This window comes from Rhodotorula graminis, assembly GCF_001329695.1.
Source record: "Rhodotorula graminis WP1 unplaced genomic scaffold RHOBAscaffold_1, whole genome shotgun sequence".
In the NCBI taxonomy this organism is placed as follows: domain Eukaryota; kingdom Fungi; phylum Basidiomycota; class Microbotryomycetes; order Sporidiobolales; family Sporidiobolaceae; genus Rhodotorula; species Rhodotorula graminis.
The window spans coordinates 128197-147978 of NW_017264928.1; the positions used below are offsets into that span (position 1 = coordinate 128197).

General features: G+C 67.0%; 6 protein-coding genes across 6 annotated transcripts; 1 reads left to right on the forward strand and 5 right to left on the reverse strand.

Moving 5' to 3' along the window:
- Nucleotides 1–346: 346 nt before the first annotated feature.
- Nucleotides 347–2658, reverse strand: RHOBADRAFT_50457 (uncharacterized protein). Its single transcript, XM_018415329.1, has 8 exons — nt 2513–2658; nt 2328–2447; nt 2078–2258; nt 1871–1972; nt 1614–1792; nt 1259–1547; nt 1087–1196; nt 347–1018 (listed from the first exon to the last, which is right to left on the reverse strand). Exons 1-8 carry the CDS (start codon nt 2647–2649, stop codon nt 445–447), a joined length of 1692 nt encoding a protein of 563 aa, XP_018273979.1. The 5' UTR covers nt 2650–2658; the 3' UTR covers nt 347–444.
- A 619-nt stretch (nt 2659–3277) lies between these two features.
- Nucleotides 3278–6720, reverse strand: RHOBADRAFT_50458 (uncharacterized protein; the record flags this gene model as incomplete). Its single annotated transcript, XM_018415330.1, has 5 exons — nt 3278–4269; nt 4346–5166; nt 5249–5471; nt 5551–6387; nt 6462–6720. The coding sequence occupies 5 exons, from the start codon at nt 6718–6720 to the stop codon at nt 3368–3370; spliced, it is 3042 nt and encodes a 1013-aa protein (XP_018273980.1). The 3' UTR covers nt 3278–3367.
- A 651-nt stretch (nt 6721–7371) lies between these two features.
- RHOBADRAFT_40477 (glycoside hydrolase family 16 protein) lies at nt 7372–8539 on the reverse strand (the record flags this gene model as incomplete). The annotated part of the gene is made up of 6 exons (XM_018413719.1): nt 7372–7383; nt 7454–7472; nt 7638–7747; nt 7845–7939; nt 8005–8066; nt 8133–8539. 6 exons carry the CDS (start codon nt 8537–8539, stop codon nt 7372–7374), a joined length of 705 nt encoding a protein of 234 aa, XP_018273981.1.
- Nucleotides 8540–9203: 664 nt separating this feature from the next.
- Nucleotides 9204–10515, forward strand: RHOBADRAFT_50459 (uncharacterized protein). The gene is made up of 9 exons (XM_018415331.1): nt 9204–9242; nt 9306–9500; nt 9565–9678; nt 9743–9810; nt 9871–9968; nt 10036–10079; nt 10152–10226; nt 10297–10348; nt 10407–10515. The coding sequence occupies exons 2-9, from the start codon at nt 9323–9325 to the stop codon at nt 10471–10473; spliced, it is 696 nt and encodes a 231-aa protein (XP_018273982.1). The 5' UTR covers nt 9204–9242; nt 9306–9322; the 3' UTR covers nt 10474–10515.
- Nucleotides 10516–10640: 125 nt separating this feature from the next.
- RHOBADRAFT_32520 (glycoside hydrolase family 13 protein) lies at nt 10641–16733 on the reverse strand (the record flags this gene model as incomplete). The annotated part of the gene is made up of 16 exons (XM_018413036.1): nt 10641–10980; nt 11063–11497; nt 11584–11737; nt 11817–12197; nt 12262–12399; nt 12480–12967; nt 13048–13413; nt 13488–13587; nt 13660–14051; nt 14125–14187; nt 14263–14720; nt 14796–15420; nt 15490–16051; nt 16120–16162; nt 16239–16384; nt 16494–16733. 16 exons carry the CDS (start codon nt 16731–16733, stop codon nt 10709–10711), a joined length of 4863 nt encoding a protein of 1620 aa, XP_018273983.1. The 3' UTR covers nt 10641–10708.
- Nucleotides 16734–16942: 209 nt separating this feature from the next.
- On the reverse strand, nt 16943–19046 carry RHOBADRAFT_40480 (uncharacterized protein; the record flags this gene model as incomplete). Its single annotated transcript, XM_018413720.1, has 10 exons — nt 16943–17156; nt 17217–17283; nt 17358–17470; nt 17547–17707; nt 17769–17977; nt 18043–18141; nt 18215–18316; nt 18405–18615; nt 18722–18748; nt 18846–19046. 10 exons carry the CDS (start codon nt 19044–19046, stop codon nt 16943–16945), a joined length of 1404 nt encoding a protein of 467 aa, XP_018273984.1.
- Between the last annotated feature and the right edge of the window lie 736 nt (nt 19047–19782).

Below are 19782 nucleotides of genomic sequence, written 5' to 3' on the forward strand. Positions count from 1 at the left end.
GACGACGGCGAAGGGAGCAGGGACAAGCCAAGGGAGGGCAGGAGAGTCTCGAGAGCATCGCAGGCTGTGCTCGAGGCAATTTGGTGCCCGCGGTAGGAAGGTGCAGCTCGCGGCGGGACCGCCAGCGGTGGCCGGGGAGCGGCCGGGCGACGAGCGCTGAGGCGGCTTGCGAGCCCCAGGGCGCGAGAGAGCACTGAGCACGAAGCGGCGAGATCGGAGACGCTAGCAGAGCGCTCGATGAAAAGTGCCGAGGGCGGAAGAGAGTGTGAGAGGAGAGAAGAGACCGAGACCGCGCCTGCTTGCTCGAGACGGGCTCGCCGCTTTCGGCCCTGCTTGGTACGGGCGGCAAAGTACGACAGCATGATCCATGTGCACTACCGAGTGTACAACAACGAGGTTCGAGGCAGTACAAGTGCGAGAAGAAGAGAAAACGAGCGGGCTCCCTCACCGGCTCGAGGGCACGTCTCGGCCGTCCCAGGGCGCACACATCGTCCGAGAGCCGTCGTCGCACACCTGCGACGTCTCGACCGTGACCATGATGGACGCCGCCGGACTCGCCAACTTGGGCGCCGCACCTCGACCGAGCCAGCTCGACCGCCAACCTCCCGGGCTCGAGTCACTGCCCTCCCGGTTCGACGCGAACGAGGCCCAGCTCCGAGCGGGCGACAGAGGACGACGTCCGGCGTCGCTCGCCGTGGCCGGCGGGAGGAGCCCGGCGGCGCTGTCGCCCTGCTCCCTCGCGAAGGACGGCAACTCACTCGCCGACGGATCCGACTCGGCCATCTCGACCTCGACCTGCTCCTGCTCGTGCGGTAGCGACGTGCTCTTCTCGCCGAGATCCATGCTGCCGGCGCCGGGACCCACGCCGACGAGGACGGGCCGAACGGCACCGGGCGAGGCCGCCTCGAGGTCGGGGATGCGGCGGCGAGCGCGCACGGCGTTGTACAGGAGGTAGAAGAGCGAGGTCGTGATGGCGATGGCGTATATCCACTCGGAGAGCAAGGCCGTCGACTCGACACTGCGGTGCGTGGCTGTGGTCAGGACGGAGCGCTCTGCCGAGCGCGACTTGAGAAGGTCAGGACGCACTAAGGCCAGTTGTTGGACGTGTCGCTCAATTTGTTGGTGACCGAGCACCAGGCGATCCATGCGACGACGAAGAAGAGGCAGAGCGAGACAAAGGCGATGACGGAGGTAGTCTGCATGTGCCGGAACGTCAGTGCCGGCGGCGAGGAGAAAAGGTTGAGGACGAGGGACGCACAGCGAGCAGGTCCTTGGCGGCCTTCTGCAGCGCCATGATCTTGCGGGCGTGCGCCGTCGTCACCGTCGCACGCTCGCCGGGCCGCTGTCGCGCCATGGCGCGCACCTCGCGGGCGTCGATGCGAGCTCGAGTGGTCGAGGGCGCCACAGTCGCGACGCCGTCGGCGAGGACCTTGATGCTCTCGCGGATCTGCCGGCGCATGCGGATGGCCAGGGCGATGCCGCCGATGTTCGAGATGGCGATGGGCAGGAGGAGAAAAGGTCCCGCAGCGCCTTGGACGATGCCGGCCCTGCAACGTGGGTGTTCAGACCACGTACGGCTGCGAGAGAGGCTCTGAGGGTAGAGAGGGGCGCACCTTCGAGCACCGTTTGCGGCAGACACGAAAGCCTCGGCCGGCAACTGGAGCGGGATGAGGTCGAGGAGAGCCGGGACGCGCGAGCCGAGCGAGCGCTCGAGCTCGACCAGGGCGGCCCGCAGCTCGTTGTAGCGATCGAGGATCCGCACGGTCATGATCGTCGTGTAGATGCCGATACCCTGCGCGCAGAACGACAGTTAGCAAACCGGCTCGGCTGAGCGGAAAGGGAGCAAGGCGCGGAGAACGTGCCGACGTACCACGCTCGACAGGACAAGGAGGGTGCCGCCCACGATGAAGAAGGTGTTGGCGGTCCTTGCCGACATGAACTTGCGCTCCGACTCGACGGCGACGAGGAAAGCCTGGCGGGAAAGACTAGGGTCAGTCGAGGGCGAGGGCAGGAGTGGACACGCGCTCGACGACGGCGACGAGACAGGCGCACAGACGAGAGAGACGTCGAGACGCACCTGCAGGCCGCTCCACGACAAGATCCAGCCGCCGATAAAGAGCGGGACCGGGTTGAAGTTGCGCACGCCGATGTACAGGTTCTGCGCACACCGCGTGCTGTACACGTACCAGAACGCGCCCTCGTAGACGAGCGCATAGATGCTGTAGATAATGACGACGCCCGTGAGAGCAGGCCGAGGGCTGTGGGCAACGACAGGAGCGTCAGGAAAGTGTCGCGAAGAGGAGGACGAGAGGGACCGGCGGGCTCACTTGATGACGACGAAGCGGCCGCTCGGCCGGTCAACGAGGCGCACGAGCCACAGAGAACGCCGACGATCGATCGTGTTCTGGTAGTGCAGGTAGAGGTAGAGGACCGCGACGATGATGCTCCTGCAGGCTCGAGAGGTGTCAGCGTCGGGCCGTAGCTCGTCGAGACAGGGGAACAGTCGACGCACAGCCCAGTCAACGTCCACAGGACAGCCATGCGGGCGAGTAGACCAGACGTCGGCGCAGGATACAGCGTCGCGTCGAGTTGAGCGAGGATGTTTGGGACCGTGTGCTCGTCGAGCGTGGTCGGCACGAGCGACGCCATGACGGGTGGTCGAGCGGCTTGGCCCGTTGTCGCACACGACGTGCGAGCTGTGTAGGTGTGGCTCAGTCAGCTCGATGGCGCAGGAGAGGAGGGAGAGGAAGAGGAGACGGACCGGTTTGGCGACGACCCTGCTCGCCGCACCAGGCGCGGCTAACGTGGATGTCCGAGGGCGGAAGGTCGATCGGCGGCCTGTAGCTGATGAGCGCACTAAGTCGGGCGAGCTTCCAAACGATCAGGGCAAAGTGGCCAGCCTGGCCAGGGGAGGACGAGCAGGGAAGGTGGACCGTCGCGCACGCCGGCGCCGTGGCCGACCGCCCGCCCGCACAGCAGGTGCAAGACGTACGCTGGCGAGCAGCCTGGACGCCCTCTTGCGCCCACCGCTCGAGGCCGAGGCGGCGAGGCACGAGAAGGACGCGAGCTGCTCCCTCGAGCTGTGCCCTGGCTCAGACGACGGGCGCTGAGACCAATGTAGCCGCACCCGGCGCAGCGGAGCGAGCGCGAGCAGGCATCTGCCATCGGTAGGCTGCCGTCGTGAGCGAGCGCGAGGATGAGAGAAGCTCTCGCCCGTCGACTGTTGCCGGCGGTCCAGTTCCGAATCTCGCTCTCGGCGGCGACGCTCTCGCGCGTTCGGCGGCGGACAACTGCGTGGAATACAAGCTCGCAAACAAGGGAGAGAGAGAGGTCTAAAGACAAAGGTGCTGCGGCGCGCACAGCTAGATTAGCGCCCTGCGACTCGCTCCTCCTCGGCTCCCTCGTCGTCCTGCTGCGTCTCGTTCTCCTTGACGCCGAGCGCGCACACGAGAAAGACCGGGCGGTGGTCGCTGACGGCACCCATGCGGGCGAGATCGCGCACGCAGTCGTAACGGATGATCTGGACCTCGCCCTCGACGGGCCCGACCTTCTCGACCTCGAGCGGCTCGGCGGCGACGACCTCGACAGCTCGCGTCGGCGACGAGGCGAACTGGCGCAGCGGGAGGAGCGACAGGAACGACTTGAGGCGCGTGTTGAGGCTCGCGCCGGACGCCGACGCCGACTGGCCGTGACCGTGCCCGAGCCGGCCCGTCGGTGCGCGCTCTTGCAGCTTGTTGAGCGCCGCCGAGAACGTGCGCGCACGCGGGAAGCCGCTCGAGACGGGCGAGGTGCTCGACGCGCCGGGCGGGCGCGAGTGACGGCGCGGCTCGTGCGTCGACGGGTCCGAGGCCGAGTGCGGTAGCGGCGGTCGCGAGAGCGACAGGGCCGGGCTCGAGCGACGAGAGAGGTCCTCGTCGGACGAGGAGCCCGAGCCCGAGAGAGTGAACTTCTTGCGAGGTCGAGGGCGACGAGGCGGGGTCGTCGTGGCCGAGGGAGGAGGCGACGTGTCGGACGGCGGGTCGAGCACCATCGACTTGGCTCGGCGCCACAGCGACGTCGGCTCGTCGATGTCGGGCGAGCTGGCGAGCGTGTCGGTCGAGACGGCGCCGAAGCGGATGCGGTGGGGCTGATCGGCCGAGGCGGGACGAGGAGGAAGAGACAGCTCGCTCTGAGGGCTGTCGACGGGCTGCAGGGCGGGTGCGGCGGCGACGGGTGGAGGTGGAGATGCTGGTTGTGGCGGGTGGAAGTGGGTGCGGAAGAGGATGCGGTCTGTGGCGAGGCAGGAGAGGTGAGCGAGGGTCCGAGAGGCTCAAAGAGGCTCGAGGACGGCTCGAGGGGGACGCACCGGTCCAGCTCTGCACGCGCTGCTTCTTCGACGTGTCAAACACAGGCTCGGCCGACCCCGTTTCTTCGTCCACCGCGAACGCGTCCGGCTCGCCCTCGCCGCCGGTCTCCTCCTCGCACGCCGGGATCGTCGTCGTCGGCACGACGACCGCCGACTGGCTCGTGCGCAAGATAGGTCGCGGCGGAAAGAGCGCGCTGAGCGTTCCTCGCCGTGACCGACCACCTGCGCCGGTCGAGCCCTCGCTCGCGTCTCGAGCTCGGCGCGCGTACTCGAGGGCGGCCGAGTTCGAGTTGCGCTTGACGAGCGTGAGGAACCGGACCTGCGCCTTGCGCGCCTCGGTCGGCGGGACGGGCATGCCGAGGGACGACAGGTCGTCTCGCGCGGCGACGGCCTGCGGCGAGTCGAGCGGACAGTCGAGCGTCGTGTCCATGGTCGAGATGGTGCCGGCCGACGAGACGAGCGAGATCGAGTCGTCCTCGGTCGCCGTCGTCGCGCCGTCGGTCGTGCCGCCGAGAGGTGGCGGCGGCGCAAGGCCCGACGGGAGGGCGACAGGGTCGGTCGCCGCTCGCTCTCGCACCTTGTCGGCCGTTCTGCCGGCGCCGGCGAGGCGGAGCAACGTGCTGCGCTTCTTCTTGGCCTTTTTGGTCGGCACGTCGAGCTTGTACGTCGGCGGGAAGACGATGGCGCCCTCGCGGAAGCCGTCGAAGCAGCCGCCAGTCTCGGCGAGCACGTCGCGGAGCTGGTCGAACCGCAGGGCGCTCGAGAAGTCCTTGGCGCGTACGAGCCAGTCGGCATGGAGGCGCGAGATGTTGAGGCGGAAGCTGTGGGGCGAGGAAGAAGATTAGTTTGACGATCGGGAAGGAGGGCCGTCGAGGTCGAGGGGGAAAGAGGAGCATCACGCACTTGAGGTCGCCGGCGAAGAAGACGCCATCGAAGCGGTCGACGAGCTTTTCGGGTCGCGGTCCTTGCTCGCCGTCGCGGTTGTTCCAGAAGTCGTCGACGACGAGCTCGTCCAGGATCTTGAGCGCGTTGGCCTTGCGGAAGTCGAGCCCGCTCGCGTGCGCGGCGAGGTGCGCCGAGATGAACAGGAGCCGAGTCTGATGCAGGTGGAGCGAGATGCCGACGCCTGCGGAGGGAGGAGAGAGGGTCAGTCTCGGACTTGGAGCGGCGGAAGGGAGCCACGCTCGAGGGAGAGAGGGACGCACCGCCCTTGTTGCCCATCCTGCCGCCCATCAAGCCCGCCGTGACCCGGCCCGTACTGACGCCCTTGATGAGGCCCTCGCAGCACTTAGCGACGAACACGGCGCAGTAGATGCCCATGAGGCGCTCCTTCTCGACGAGGACGTACGGGCCTCGTCCCGGCCGCGACGGGATCGACGCCGTGTCGCCGCCACCGCCGCCGTCGTCCTCGTCCGACGACGACTCGGGCGACGAGTGCGAGCACCCGCCGCACAGGTACGACTCGAGCCGCGAGGTCCAGCCCCTGCCGTCAAAGCGCTGGACTTTGCCGGCGAGGACGCCGCTCGCCGTCGGGCACTCTTGGCCGCACACGACAATGACGTGGTACGGGTGGCCCTCGGCGAGCGGGAAGGTCGGCAGGCCGTCGTCGTCGCGCTCGGGGAGCGGGACCGTCATCGTGCTGCCGCGCGAGCTGCGACTGCTGTGGCGGCGCTTGCGCGGCAAGTGCTCCTCGGGGAACTGCGACAGGTCGCCGAGGAACTCGCTCAGGTCGCCCGTCGGCGCCGGGAGCGAGTCGTGCATGTTGAACGTGACGAGGCGCAGCTTGAGGTTCGGGCGAATGTTGGCGACAGGCTCGACACGCTCGATCGGCGAGGGCTCAGCCGTCAAGGGTGTGTGCGCGCCGGAAGGGCGCATGGACGACAGGACCGAGGCGGGTCGAGAGGATGCGGCGGAGGACGGGCGCGAGTGCTTCGAGTGGTGCTGCGAGGACGGGTTGAAGAGCGAGTTGAGGCGCTTGAGCAGCTTGCGGGGTGCCGCCTCGTGGTGCTTGTAGTGTCGAGTGTGCTTGTGCGGCGACGTGTCTGCATGCTCGACGGACGGGTCAGCTCGACCCTGGGGAAGGAGAACGAGAGAGGAAGGACTGGGTGGGACGCACGATCTCGAGACGACTGGGACCGCCCCGGTGTACTGGGCCGGCTCAGGTCATGCGAGCGACGCGACTCTTGCGGCTGAACGGGTGCGCCGAGCGCTGCGCCGGCCGGCTCGACCGCGATGGGCGGCGGAAGGCGAGGATCTGCCGCGACTGCTGCCGCCGCTCGATGGCCGCCGACAGGCGCACCTGGCGACGCGGACGAGGCGAGTGGTGCAGGCGACAGGCCGTCGCTCGACGGCGCTGCGGTCGCCGGCGTCGCCATTCAAGGCGAGCCTCGAGCGTTGAGGGATCGCCGCAGAGGGTCGGCGGCAGGTGGACGAGGGCGACAGGGATGCCGTTGCCGGTTACAGGGTAGAAGGGCGCAGTCGATGGCGCAGCTCGCAGGCTAGCTGGAGTCGATGTGGGCGTGCTGAGGAGGAGGGAGCGATGAGGCGGCAGGGGGGGTGGGGCCGAGCCTGGCGCGGACGGCGACGCAGGGGGCGGTGGGTGCGCCTGGCGGATAGGCGAAAGGCTCGACGCTGCTCAGCCAAGTGCCGGCAACTGGCGAGCCAGCCGAAGCGAGGGGAAGAAGTCGGCTTCGCGGCCACTTTGTCGTTGACGAGGCGAGCTGGTCCTCTCGGCGCTGAAGCTCTGCTCAGCGCCAAGTACGACGTACGACTGCCTCAGTACTGCGCCGGTCCCGACGCCCCCGCACCTGAGCTTGACTGTGATTTCGGTCCACGCCCTCGAGCACCTTCTCAAGCTGCTTCGTCTCGAGCAAGCAGCGGTCCGCCTTTCCAAGCAGCTGTCGAGCCTGTCTCTCTCGGTTCAGATCGCGGGAAGAGAAGCGCTCGTCGAGAGTTGCACAGTCCGGCTGCGCTGCTCGCACGTCCCTCCCTCGTCTTCCGCTCAAGTTGCTCGTGCCAGCGACCTGCTAGCGCATGGGCTGCACTAGGCTTTGGAGTACGAGAGGTGAATCTCCTTGATGAGGGTGTAAGAGTCCTCCTTGGGCGGACCGGCGCTCCAGTTGACGTCCTGCCGACGGGCACGAGGGCGAAAATGTCAGCGGTCGCCCTCGAGGAGAGAGAGAGAGGGGGCGTAGACTCCCGCCGTTGCTCCATCTGCAGGTCGAGGCGAGCAGGTCAGTAAGGAGAGGGACGACAGAATCGAGGGAGGAAGAGAGGGAGGAGGAGGACGCACGCGTTCCAGAGGAAGCTCGCGCCGACGCTCGGCACGTTGTCGCGGAAGGTCGTGCGGAGCTTGCCATCGACGTGGAACTCGCTCTTGCCCTTCATCCAGACGATCGTGTACTGTTGGGGGCCAGAGATTGAGAGCGAGTCAGTTAGAGAAGGTCGAGAAGGTAGAGATGGGCTTTGTCGACGACTGCGAGGAAGACAGGCGACGCACGTTGTGAAAGTCGGCAGTCGGGTCAAAGTCGTAGGCAACGGCCGTGTTAGTCGACTTTCCGCCGGCTTTGAGCGGCTGGTTCGTGAACTCGAGACCTGGAAAGGAAGGGAAGGGTGAGCGCTCGATCCTCGAGGAGGGAGCGAGGGACGGCGGGACGCACCAGGTTGAACCGAGTAGCCGTAGCCCTTGTTGTAGTACGACGAGAGGGCTTCGATGTCGATCCTGTGGCGGCGAGAGCGTCAGGGCCAGCCGGGTGCGGGAAGAGAGGACAGGAGAGAGGGGACGCACTCGTTGTTGTCGTCGGTGTAGGTGAAGAAGCCGGCGCACACGCCCTCGACCGGCGTGAGCTTGGCGATTGTCGTGAAGGTGCCGTAGCGAATGTCGCTGTCGTACGTGCCGACCTCGGCGCTCTTGACGTCGCCGCTGCCGCTCTGGCCGTCGACCTTGAGGCGGAGCGAGCCGGCGACGATGTCGACGTTGCGCTTGACGAAGGTGTGGCTGAGGGGCTCCGAGCCGACGGAGTAGTCGCTCACGTAGAGCTGGTGCCGGTCGAGGAACGAGTTGATGTCGGACCCGTCGACGAAGGTCGAGAAGTCGACGTCGAGCTTGACGGTCTTGGCCTTCTTGCCGGCGACGACCGCAGGGGCGACCAGCACCAGAGAGAATGAGAGGATGGCGGCGGCAGGAAAGTACATTGTGGCTGGCGCGACGTGAAGCAGGGAGGGGGAAGAGGGAGAGTGAGGGAGGGACGGGGGAAGGAGAGGGAGCGAATGAGAGAGACTTGCTGGTCTCGCCGGCGTCGGTCGCACGAGCCGAGCCATCTACAACGCCAGGCGTCCTTGCGAGCGGACACGCGCAGCAGCCGTTGCGTCGTCGCGCAGGCAGCAGCTAACCAGCGAAGAGAGTCCGTCCGCCCCGCTGCGCTCGTCAAACGAGCGACGCCGCGGAGGCAGATCGCAGACACGCCGATCGCCCGCCGACAGTCGTCTGTCGTGCAAGATGCAGCGCGGTCGCCGACCGGACGAGGAGGCGCGCGAGGAGGTGGAAGCGGCGAGGGGCGTGGTGGAGAAGCGGCTGGTCGGGCGAGGGGCGGTGTAGCAGGTCCTAGTTGCCACGGAGTGCAGCTGTGCATCCCTGTGAGCCTCGCCGAGGTGTTGAGAGAGCAGGAGGACGAGGAGCTGATGAGGATGGAGCTGCAGACCTCTGTCAGCGACCTGCACCGCCCAGACCAGCCCTCGCTGCTGGCCTAGCTTGACCACGCGCACTACACCGCCCTTTACGGCCAGCTTGCGAGCCAGCACGAGCTTGCGTCGCCCTTTCGACCTCGCGCTCGTCCAACCTCGCCTTCGACCTCGCCAGCTCGTTGCAGAGCCACCCAAGACTCGGTCCGACCCACTGGTGCGCCCCACTTCCACTATCAAGTGCTCCTGGCCGAGCGCAAGCTGACCTTTGCCCTTGCAGACCCGTCCTCGTCCAGCATGGCCGTCGACCTCTCGATCCCGCTCGACCAGGTCATCGCCGTCAAGCTCGGCAGCCTGTCGCTCAAGGACGACGACGACACGGTCGCCTTCGTCAAGGACCTCGTCCAGGAGGACTCGTTCGAGCCCGAGGACCGCAAGAGCGCCATCCTGGGCCTGCTCGAGGCCGACGAGGATGGCGAGTCCGCCGCCTGAATCCTTCACGGCCGGCCGTCAAACTGACCCTCGGCTGAATTCTGCAGAAGCGGTCTCGGCGGCGGTCGACTCTTTGCTCGACGACACGACGGCGTACCAGGACGCACTCGCCGAGCAGCGACGGGCAGCCGAGGAAGCGGCAGCTTCTCCGCCTCCAGAAGGTGCGCCCGCATCTCGCTCGAGCTTCACGAGACCTCTTACTGACTACTCGCATTCGCCATGCAGAGGAGGAGCCACCGGTCAAGGACTTGACGCCCGAGCAGGAGGCGCGACGAAAGGCCGACTTCCTCAAGGTGCGCTCGCTCTTTCACGTCCTCCTCCTCTCCCAGTCCTGACTCGATCTTCCCTCGCAGAAATACGGCTACCTCGAGGACGAGACGGAGGCGGAGAAGGCGGCACGGATAGAAGCCGAGCAGGCTCAGGTGCCCGCCAAGGCTTTTGTCGACCCGAGGTGCGTCCTGTTTCCTCCTCCGCTCCTCGCCGTCGCAGGTCCTGACGAATTGGATGCCCTCTCGCAGATCGCTCTCGAAGAAGCAGAGGAAGAAGGCCCTTGATGGCGTCGGTGCGTCCCTTCCCTCTTTCCTCCCACAACCGCCCGCCAACCTGACCCTCGTCTTTGCGCTTTACCCGACAGACCTGCTCGCCCTCCCGAACCTCAATAAGCACCACGTCGTCGAGGCTGAGCGCAAGAGACGGACCGAATCGTCCTGTGCGTCCCACTTTCGCCCCGCGCTCGCTCGGACCCCTCCGAAAGACACTGACCATCTCTCACCTTGCAGCCGCCGCACAAGCCAAGCGCGAGCGAGACCTCGCCGACCGCAAGAAGCAGAAGTGCGTCCCTCTCTTCCTCTCTGCCTTTGCGCCGGCCCCGACTCGCTCTCGAGCGCAGGGAGGACGCCGCGAAGAAGCTCGAGGACAAGCGCAAGAAGGCGCAGAAGGTCGAGCGGAAGGGCTAGGTAGACGCCGAGGACGACGTGCAGTGCAGCTCGTTACTCGAGAACGAACGTGCCCGCAGCAAAAGAGAGAGAGCACGAGAGATAGAGAGAGAAAGAGCCTGATCGCCTTTCGTCGCTCGCTCGAGCTCGGCTTCCTGAGCCTCTCTCGCTGGCTGCAGACTCGCCAAGAGAGAGTGACCAAAGGATTATGCACAACGTCCGTCTACACACAGGGAGAGAGATCCAGGGTATCCGTCTAAGCCTTTTGCGCCTTGGCCTGGGCGAGCTGCGCCATGTCGTCGAGGGCGTCGAGGAGCGTGCTCGCCGACCAAGCCTGGGTGCGGCACGAGTCGTGGCAGTAGCCGCCGTTCTCGTTGGTGAGCTCGGGGAGGCCGGCCCACGGGTCGGCCGAGATGTGGGCTCGGTGGCGCGACAGGTGCTCGTAGATGTGGTGGAAGGTCGACGTGAGGTCGTCCTTGCCGGCGCCGACGAGCGTGTCGAAGATGAGGTGCGCGCGCAGGAAGTAGCCTGGTAGGGAGAGAGGTAGAGAAAGGAGAGAGGGTCAGTACGACGGACGAGAGAGGGTGAGAGAGAGAAGGCGACGACGCACCCATGGGCCAGACCCACTCGGGGCCCTGGTGGTAGTTGCGGCCCTTGGCGATCGCGTAGTCGTCCGAGTCGTTCGAGTTGTCGTACACGCCGCGGTAATCCGGGTCGGCAGCGTCGAGCGTCTTGACGCCGAGCGGGCCGACGAGGTTGGCCTCGAGGGTGGCGAGCGCGTCGAGGGCGAACTTGGGCGTGAAGAGCTCGGGCGCGACGGCCATAGCGATCGGGAACTGGCCTCGGAGCTGGTAGTCGGCACGAGCGCGAGGTGCGGGCGTGCCGTGGACGTCCTTGTAGATGCCGCGGCGGGCGACGAGCGACGGGTCGATGTCGTACTTGGCGTCGAGCGACGGGTCGGCCGGCACGTAGTACAGACGCTCGAACGAGTCCTGGAGGAGCTGGTCCCACTCCTGGTACGACACGAAGCGCTCCTTGCCGTCGACTACGGAGCGAGGAGGGGGGAACGTCAGGGGCTCGTTCCCGACGGCGACGACGCGAACGAGAGGGAGGGAGGGAGGGAGGACGTACTCGTTGCCGTGACGCCCTTGTGCGGGAACTTGCCCTCGGACGAGAGCTTGGCGAGCCAGCGAACGGCCGACTTGTGCAGGCCCGTGATCTCGACGGGCGCGCCGTCGCGAGGCGTGCCCGGCTTGCCCTGGTTGCCCGCCTTCTGGCTCTCGCCCTGTGAGACGTCAAGAGAGTCAGGTGGCGGCTCTGTGAAAGGGGAGGAAGGAAGGAGAGAGAGAGAGAGCGAGGCGCACCATCTTGTCCTGCCACGTGCCGCAGTTGTGCTCGTTGCCGCCGTAGATGATGCCCGTCTTCCAGTCGACCTCGATGTCGATGTTGAACCCGAGGTCGCTCATCTGCATGTCGAGGTTCGGGCCGGCGTTGTACTCGCGGAAGTGGATGCCGCTCGCGTGGCGCTGAAGGATCTCCTGGATCACGTCGGCGACCGAGCTCGTCGTCGCGTACGCGCGCTCGTCGTCGTACGGGACCCACGTGTCGTCGAGCGGGAACCGGCGCTGGACCGTGTCCTTGAGGATGTCGAGGCCGCTCGGGACCGTGTTGACGTAGTCCTGGATGTTCTGGAGCATAAACCACGGCGAATCCCGCGAGTTGTACCGAGGCGTGCGGCCCGAGTCCTGCAGAGGAAAGGCGAGTCAGTCGGTGAGAGTGAGGGAGAGAGAGAGAGGACGGCCGACGCACGAGGAGGTTGGGGATGAGGCCGTGCTTGAGGACGGTCGAGAAGGCGAGGATGTGGTCGCGCGCAGCGGCGTACTGGCCCGTGACGAGGAACAGGCCTCGGAGCGAGATGAAGACGTCGCGGCCCCAGGTGCGGGCCCACTGTGGCGGCGAGGGAGCAAGGACGAGTCAGGCTCGGATTCTCGGACTTGGGAAGGTTGAGAGGAGACACAGGGACGCACACCGGTGGTAAAGTGAGGCAGGCCTGCTGCGAGACTCGGCACCGTCTTCTTGGCGTCGAGGCTGGCGCTGCTGACCTGGCCGTACATCTGCACGCTGACGAGCGCGAGCTGGTGGACGAAGCTGGTGCCCTGGCGGACGAGCGGCGAGCACTGGTCGACGGCCTGGTCCCTCGCCGCCTTGAACGCGACGTTGATGACGAACGCAAAGTACTTGGGCCGCAGGAAGGGCGGAACGTGGGCGCGAATGAGGTCAAAGCGCTTGCGGAACCAGGCGGCGGCCGAGGCGAGAGCCGGGAACGTGTCGACCTGCTTCTCGAGGCGGTTGACGACGTAGTCGAGGGCCCAGGTGCCGTTGCGCAGGTTGGCGCACAGCGGGTGGCCGAGGTCGTTGTTCTCCATGATGTGGCGCAAGTGCGGCATCCAGCCCTGCAGGCCGCAGTAGAGGAGCGGGCCCGAGTCGGGCAGGTTGAAGCAGCCGTCGCCGCCAGCTGCACGAGGAGGGAGAGAATGCGAGTCAGTGTCGGCCCGAGGGGGACGAGAGAGCGAGAAGAGAGGGCCGAGGACGCACTCGCGTCGCGCTCCTCGCCGTCGCAGCGGTACATGAGGACGTTGAGCTCGACCATGGTGAGGTCCTTGAACGCCTCCTTGGCGCCCGAGGCGCAGATGTCGTCGAGGTCGGTCGGGAGGTCGTCCATCCAGGTCGAGAAGACGAGGATGCTGCCGCGCGGGAACTCGTCCGGGACGACGATGGTCGAGTAGGTCAGGCCCGACGACGAGTCGGTCTCGAGCTCGGGCTCGACGGCCGTGATGGGCGAGACCGAGGCGTCGAGACCGCGCAGGGTCGAGTCGGTGTCGCGCGAGGCGGTCGAGTTGATCGAGACGCTCGCGCCGGCGATGAACTTGGCGCGGGTGCCGTCGAGGCGCATGGTCGGGGCTGCGGGAACGAACGAGAGCATGTCAGACGTGCGTCGAGAGGCGAGAGGAGGCAGGAGAGCGAGAGGGACGCACCGTCGCCCTTGCTCTTGTCGGAGCTCGACGAGAAGGCCGTCCTCGCGACGAGGAGGTAGCCGCGGTGCGTAACAGGGTTGACCCGGTGCGCCGTGACGTACTGTGTGAGGGACCGAGTCAGGTCGACGCACGACGCAGAGGGAGGGAGAGAGAAAGAGAGAGGACGACGCACCTCGCCCTCCTGGGAAAAGTGGCCCTCGACGCCCTCGTCGAGGACGAGCTCGGTGTGGAGGTGGTTGAGCAGGCGCTTGACCTCGCCGAGCGCGTCGGTCGCCTTGACGACCTCGTACTTGCGCGTCTCGCTCACGACGTCGAGCAACTTGGGGTACAGGTCGTCGAAGCCGCGGTTGCTGCCGACGGCGGCGCGCGCGAACGTGACGAGGGCGCCGGTCGGGAGCGCGTCCTCGGCCGTGCGCTTCGACAGGGGCGACTCGTTGTCGTGCGTGATGTCCATGAGGAACGCGTGCGGGACCGAGCCCGGGTGCGGGATGAGCTTGGCGTCGCGCGTGACGCCCTCGAACGAGACGGCCGTGCGCTCGCTCAGGCAGTCCGTGTCCATCGAGCCTGCAGGAGAGCGACGAGTCAGTCGACGAAAGAGAGGGAGGGTGCGAGAGGAGGAGGAGGAGGAGGGACGCACCGATAGGCTTGCCGAGGCCGAAGCCGTACAGCAGGCCGCTCTCCTCCTTCGGGCTGTTGGCGTCTGCGGCGAGAAGAGGACGACGTCAGGGACCACGTTCTCGAGAGGACGACAGAGAGTGAGAGAGAGAGGACGCACTGTACGCCTCGCGAATGAGGCTGTTGATGCCGAGGCGGCACACCCACAGGAGGTCGAGCTCTTGGCGACCCGTGAACAGCTCGGCGCACACGTACAGGTTCGGGTTGACCTCGCGGGCCTTGTCCATGAGGTACTCGCCGACGTGGATCGGCGTCGAGTGCGAGTTGTCGAGGCGGAAGCCGTCAAACATGGCCGCGAGCTGCTCGACGTAGTGCGCCATGTGGTCCCACAGCCACGGGTTGTCGTCGCGCCCGGTGCCGTACCGCAACTTGACGCAGTCGCCCCACACGATGAGGTCGCGGCGGATGTAGGTGCGCGAAGCGGGCGACGCAAAGTCGAGGAGCGGGTCGGCGTCCCAGATCCAGCCGTTGTTGGCGAGCGCGAGCAGGCTCGGGTCGTGCTTGGCCGTCGTCGAGTTCTTGGGCAGGCGCGTAAAGAGCGACTCGATGAGCGGCGACCTGGTGCGGGAGCGTGAGGGGTCAGTGCGCGCTCTCTCGCTCTGCCTCCTCGAGAGAGGGAGGGGTGGGACGCACTTGTCGGTGATGGGACCCATGCGAGGGCCGTGCTCGTCGATCCGGGTGTACTTGACACGGTTCTTGGTGTTGTCGAGGATCGCCTTGGTGTCGTCGTCAAACTGCTTGTACCGGTCGACGTTGAGCACGTCGAGGAGGCGCGCCACCTCGTCGGCGGCGAGGTCGGTCGCGCTGTCGGACCCGGGCGCGATCGCGAGGTGCTCGGCGATAAAGGCGACGGCGCGCTTGAGGTCGAGCTGGGCGTGGAACCGTTGGCCGAGGTGCGACCAGTTGTCGGGCAGGCACGTCTCGGCAAAGCGGGCCGCACGAGCCTCGATGCTGAGGCTCGTGAGGTCGGTACCGCGGCCTTGCGGCGGGGCCGTCGTCGCGCCCTTGTCGGCGGCCGAGGCGGTCCAAGCGTCGCGGAAGAGGGCCTTCTGGCCGGCGACGTCGAGGGCGTAGAACTCGTACAGCTTGAGCGACGGGAGGACCTTGTGCTCGATGTGCGACATGATGGCGTCGAGGTCGGCGTCCGTGTTGAGCGTCGTCGGGAGGCCGAGCGAGGCGAGGTTGCGCGACAGGTCGAGGAGGGCGTCGTCGAGCTCGAGGGCGCCGGCGAGGTGCGGCGACGAGTGGACCGAGTAACCTGCGGGGCGTACAGGGTCAGGCTCGAGTTGACGCGCTCGCAGGAAGGAGAGGAGGAGGAGGGACGCACCGGCTTCAGGATGCTCCTCGAGCCACTTCGAGTTGTTGGCCGTGTGGTTCAGGACGACGTCCATCATGCCGAGCATGCCCCACTCCTTGCGGATGCGGGCGAGCAGGGTCTTGATCGCGGCGTTCTTGGCCTCCTTGCCCTTGGCGACGGTCGCGGCGTCGAACAGGTCGTCGCTCATCTCGAGCTGGTCAAAGATCGAGTAGGGCGAGTTGCTCTCGCCGCGCTGCTGGAGCGGCGTGTAGTGGATCATGTTGTACCCACGCTGGCTCATGACGTCGAGGTGCGGCTCCCACTCGGGGAGGGTGCCCATCCACTTGGCGATGACGGTCTGGATGACGAGGCCGTCGAGCGGGAGCGCGACCTCGGTCGACGACGACGACGACGACACGACGCCGCCCTTGCCAACGGGGAGGACGGCGTGCGTCTCGGGGTCGAGGATCGGCGAGCGCGACGGGATGCGCAGGACCGGGTCGACGACAAAGTAGCCCGGCTCGGAGCGCGTGCGCCCGTTCGACGCCGAGTCGTACTCGACATAGTACGAGAACGCGCCCGCCGTCGTGATCTGCTCGTGCGCCGCTCGCGAGTCAGCTCGTCGCTCAAGAGAGTGTGTGTGTGGGCAGAGGGACGCACAGGCAGGTCAATCTCGAACGGCTTGGAGAAGTCTTGAGGCAACCTGCGCGCGCCGCGAACCCTCGTGAGCGCTCTCTTCTCGCGGCGAGCCGAGGGAAAGAAGACACGGCGAGACGCACTTGACGCTCGCAAACTGGTCGCGCTTGAACTTGCCGCCGTTGAGTGGAAAGTTGGTCTGGAGGACGCCGTTGCGGCTCGCGGCCGTGCCGGCGTCGACCGTGATGCGGAGCACGTACGGGTTGGTCGGCGGCGGCAGGCGCAGGAGCTGCGGTGGAGAGGGAGGAGGAGGGGCGGGTCCAGAGTCAGCGGGGCCGAGCGCGGGGTCGGCCTGGAGGATAGCAAGCTCGCGGGAGGAGGAGGATGGGGGGACGCACCGTCTTGCCCTTGGCGGGTGAGCCGTCGTTCTCGAGCGTGACGGCGTACACGACGAGGTCCTTCTTGACCTGGTCGACTGGCGGTGCGCTCGAGTCCTTCTTGGACGCGGCGAGCGAGGCGGCCGGAGTCGGCGCCGAGGCGGTCGTCAACGAGCTGGGCGACGCGGCAGAGGACGAGGTGGGGAGCGCGCTCGAGACGGCTTTGGCCGCCTTGTTGAGCGCCGACTTGAGCGCAGGCATGCTTCAGAGAAGCGAGCGTGGGTGGTGGGAGAGGAGGAGGAGGGAGCGAGGAGGGCGAGCGAGAAGGCGAGGCTCGATCAACCGATCCTGACGAGGGGCAAGGCGGCCGAGTCCGGGGCAGAGGGCTCTCACCTTTTTCGTGCGCTCTCGAGAGGACAGATTGACAGAGGTACAACACCCAGAGATGCACGCGCGAGACCCCACGACAACTACGAACACTGCGCGTCGTACTCTGCCCTCGCCTCCTCCTTCCTGAGCTGCTCCCCTCCCGCCGCCGGCGCGAGCTTGTCGACGTAGTTGGGCGGCAGAGACTGGAGGCACGGGGCGGCAAACAGTGTCCCGCGGAAGAAGCCGAGCGTCGTCGGGACAAAGACGACGATCCACAGCGAGAAGACGCTGAAGGTCATGATGGTGGCGCACACTCTGCGTCGCGCAAGGGGTCAGGCGCGTGCTCGTCGGTAGAGGAGAGAGAGAGAAACGCACTTGAAGAACATGGCGTCGAACACGGTGGCGAGCGAGAAGGTGAGGAGCGTCAAGGACCCGAGTGGAACTGCAAGTTGAGAAGGTCAACTCGTCGGCGCTCGATACGCCCGGTGCTCGACAGGGATAGAGAGAGGGACGCACACGTGAACGCCCACCAGCCCATGTTGAAGACGGTCGTCCCTGCGCCCGTCTTGGTCTCGCGGAATTGGGCGGCGATGCTGACGATGGCTAGGAACGCGAACCAGATCCCGAGCCTGCGTCAGGGCAGTACGAGCCAGTCAGCTCGCGCTCGACGAGGGCGTCGAGCAGACAGTGGAACGGACGACGCACCCCCAGAGCAAGAGGCCGAGCATGACGGCCGCGCCGAGCATCGGGTACCCGAGCTGGGCCAAGTGCGGCTTGTCGGCCGCGAGGCGCGGGAACAGGTCGACGGCGACGTGGCCGAGCTCGATCATGGCGTACCCACCTTGACCGATCGGACCAACAGGGAGCTGCGTGCGCGAGAGGGGTCAGTCTCGAGGGCACAAGAGGGAAGGAGGAGGGTCGACGCACCCAGCTCGAGACGACGACCTCGCGCGGCGGGAGGTGATGCAGGATGAGGCGCTGAAGGTACAGGACGATGACGGCCGCCGCGAGGAGCATGCCGATGCCGCCGCACAGGTACGACGCGATGAGGAGCGTGAGGCAGTAGGTCGTGCGGCCCTCGAGGAGTAGGAGCTTGCACAGGGTCGAGCCGACGGCGGCTTCCGTGATGAGGGGCACTGTCGGCGAAAACAGAGTCAGTCGGGGACGGGCGGCTCGAGGAGAAGGAGGAGGGAGGGCGCACCGATAGGGAGGAGCCACGCCGCAGTCATCGTCTCGGCCGCGTGCTGGTGCTGGGTGAACATGATGAAGGGCACGCCGAACGCGGTCAAGATCGACATGGCTGCGATTCAGGAAGACGAGGTCAGGGCCGGCTCGGGAAACAGAGGGAGAGAAGGAGAGGGCGGGCGGCGCACCGACCGAGATCCAGTACAGGACGAGGGCGGCGTCGAGCGTGTTGAGGCCGTACTCGTGCCCGGTTGCGGCAATGCCCGACACGATCGTGACAAAGCCCATGGCTGCGGAGGAGGACAGGAGTGTCAGCTTGTGGTGCTCGAACCGCTTGCGGGCGCTCGACAGGGACGAGACGGTGGACGAACGACGCACGGATGCAGCCGAGGAAGAGCGAGTGCGTCTCGTGGCGGAGCATGGCGAGAAAGATGCGCGGGTACAGGGCGTAGCGGGCGATGGTGAGGGCGGAAAAGGCGGCGAAGAGGAGCATGTCGAGGAGGAGGAAGGCCGAGCCGATGGCGCGGAAGGCGGAGTGGGACGAGCGCCAGGGAAGGAGGAAGAGGAGCGTGTTGACGATGCCGGTGCCCTGTGGGGGCAGTGCGAGGTCGGTAAGGCGTCGCGAGAAGGAGATGCGCGTGAAGGACCGGCCGGTGGTCCTCGAGCCGTAACCTCTCGGGCTAGAAGGGACGGACCATGGTGACCGAGAACCAGCTTGCGGTCTGTTTGAGCGGGACAAGGAGGCGGGCGAGGGGGGTGGCGAGGGGCAACGAGTCAGCCGAGAGGGTCCGAGGCGGGGAGGAGGGAGGGGGGACGCACAAAGCGCAAGGCGCGCAGACGGATCCCCCTGGCCTTGTCGGCGAAGAGTGGGTTGGTGAGTCTGCGAGTCGGTGCCGTGCTTGTGTGCTTGTCGTTGGCGGTAGGCGGTTGCGACTCGGAGCGAGTGTGGACGAGCGTCTGCTCTCCGTGGCCGTCGCTCGCGTGGGTTTGCGGCGGGGTGGGTGGATCTTGTGGCTGCATCGTGGCAGCGGTGCCCGCACGAGCACGGCGAGAGTGCGAGAGCGTGGCGAGCTGTGAGAGCCAGAGAGTCGGCTCCTCCGCGGAGGACGAGGTGACAGCCGCTCGCCATCCCTGTGCGACCAGCTCGCAACTTGCACCGCCCTGTGCACCCTCAGCCATCTAGCCGACTGCCCCGGCCAAGCACCCGCGCGCGTGCACCGCCCGGCACCTCCTCCCCCTCCTCGACGCGCCCGCATCTCCGCCCGCTCCTCTCTCCACCTCGGCGGCACCCTCGAGCACGACCACGAGCGCACCTCTCGCACGCGCCACTTGGCACCACCACCACCCGCGACCCGGCAACAGAGCACACCGCGACGAGCGTGAGCCCCCTTTCCCGCCAGCTCATCAGACGACCACCACACGGCGCAGCGGCCCCTCGCCGCCGTGCGCTCCTCGCGTGCACCCGTGTACTCCCCCACGAGCAAAGCGGGTCCGCACAGCAGCACCACCGCGCTCCACGGCGCAGCGCTGACCTCGCTCCGGCCTCTCCCCCCTCCTCTCGCCCCTCGCAGACTCGCATCACGGCCCCGCAAGACGGTGGCAGCACAGCCGGGCCCAATATCAGTACGCCCACCCTCTCGGCCCACAGTCAGAGCCCCCGTACTGATGCCTCGCCCCCTGCAGCCCTCCCCCTTCCCTCGGCCCCACCACCTCCTCCACCACTCGCCTGATCGTCGAGCACCGGCACCTCTCCGCT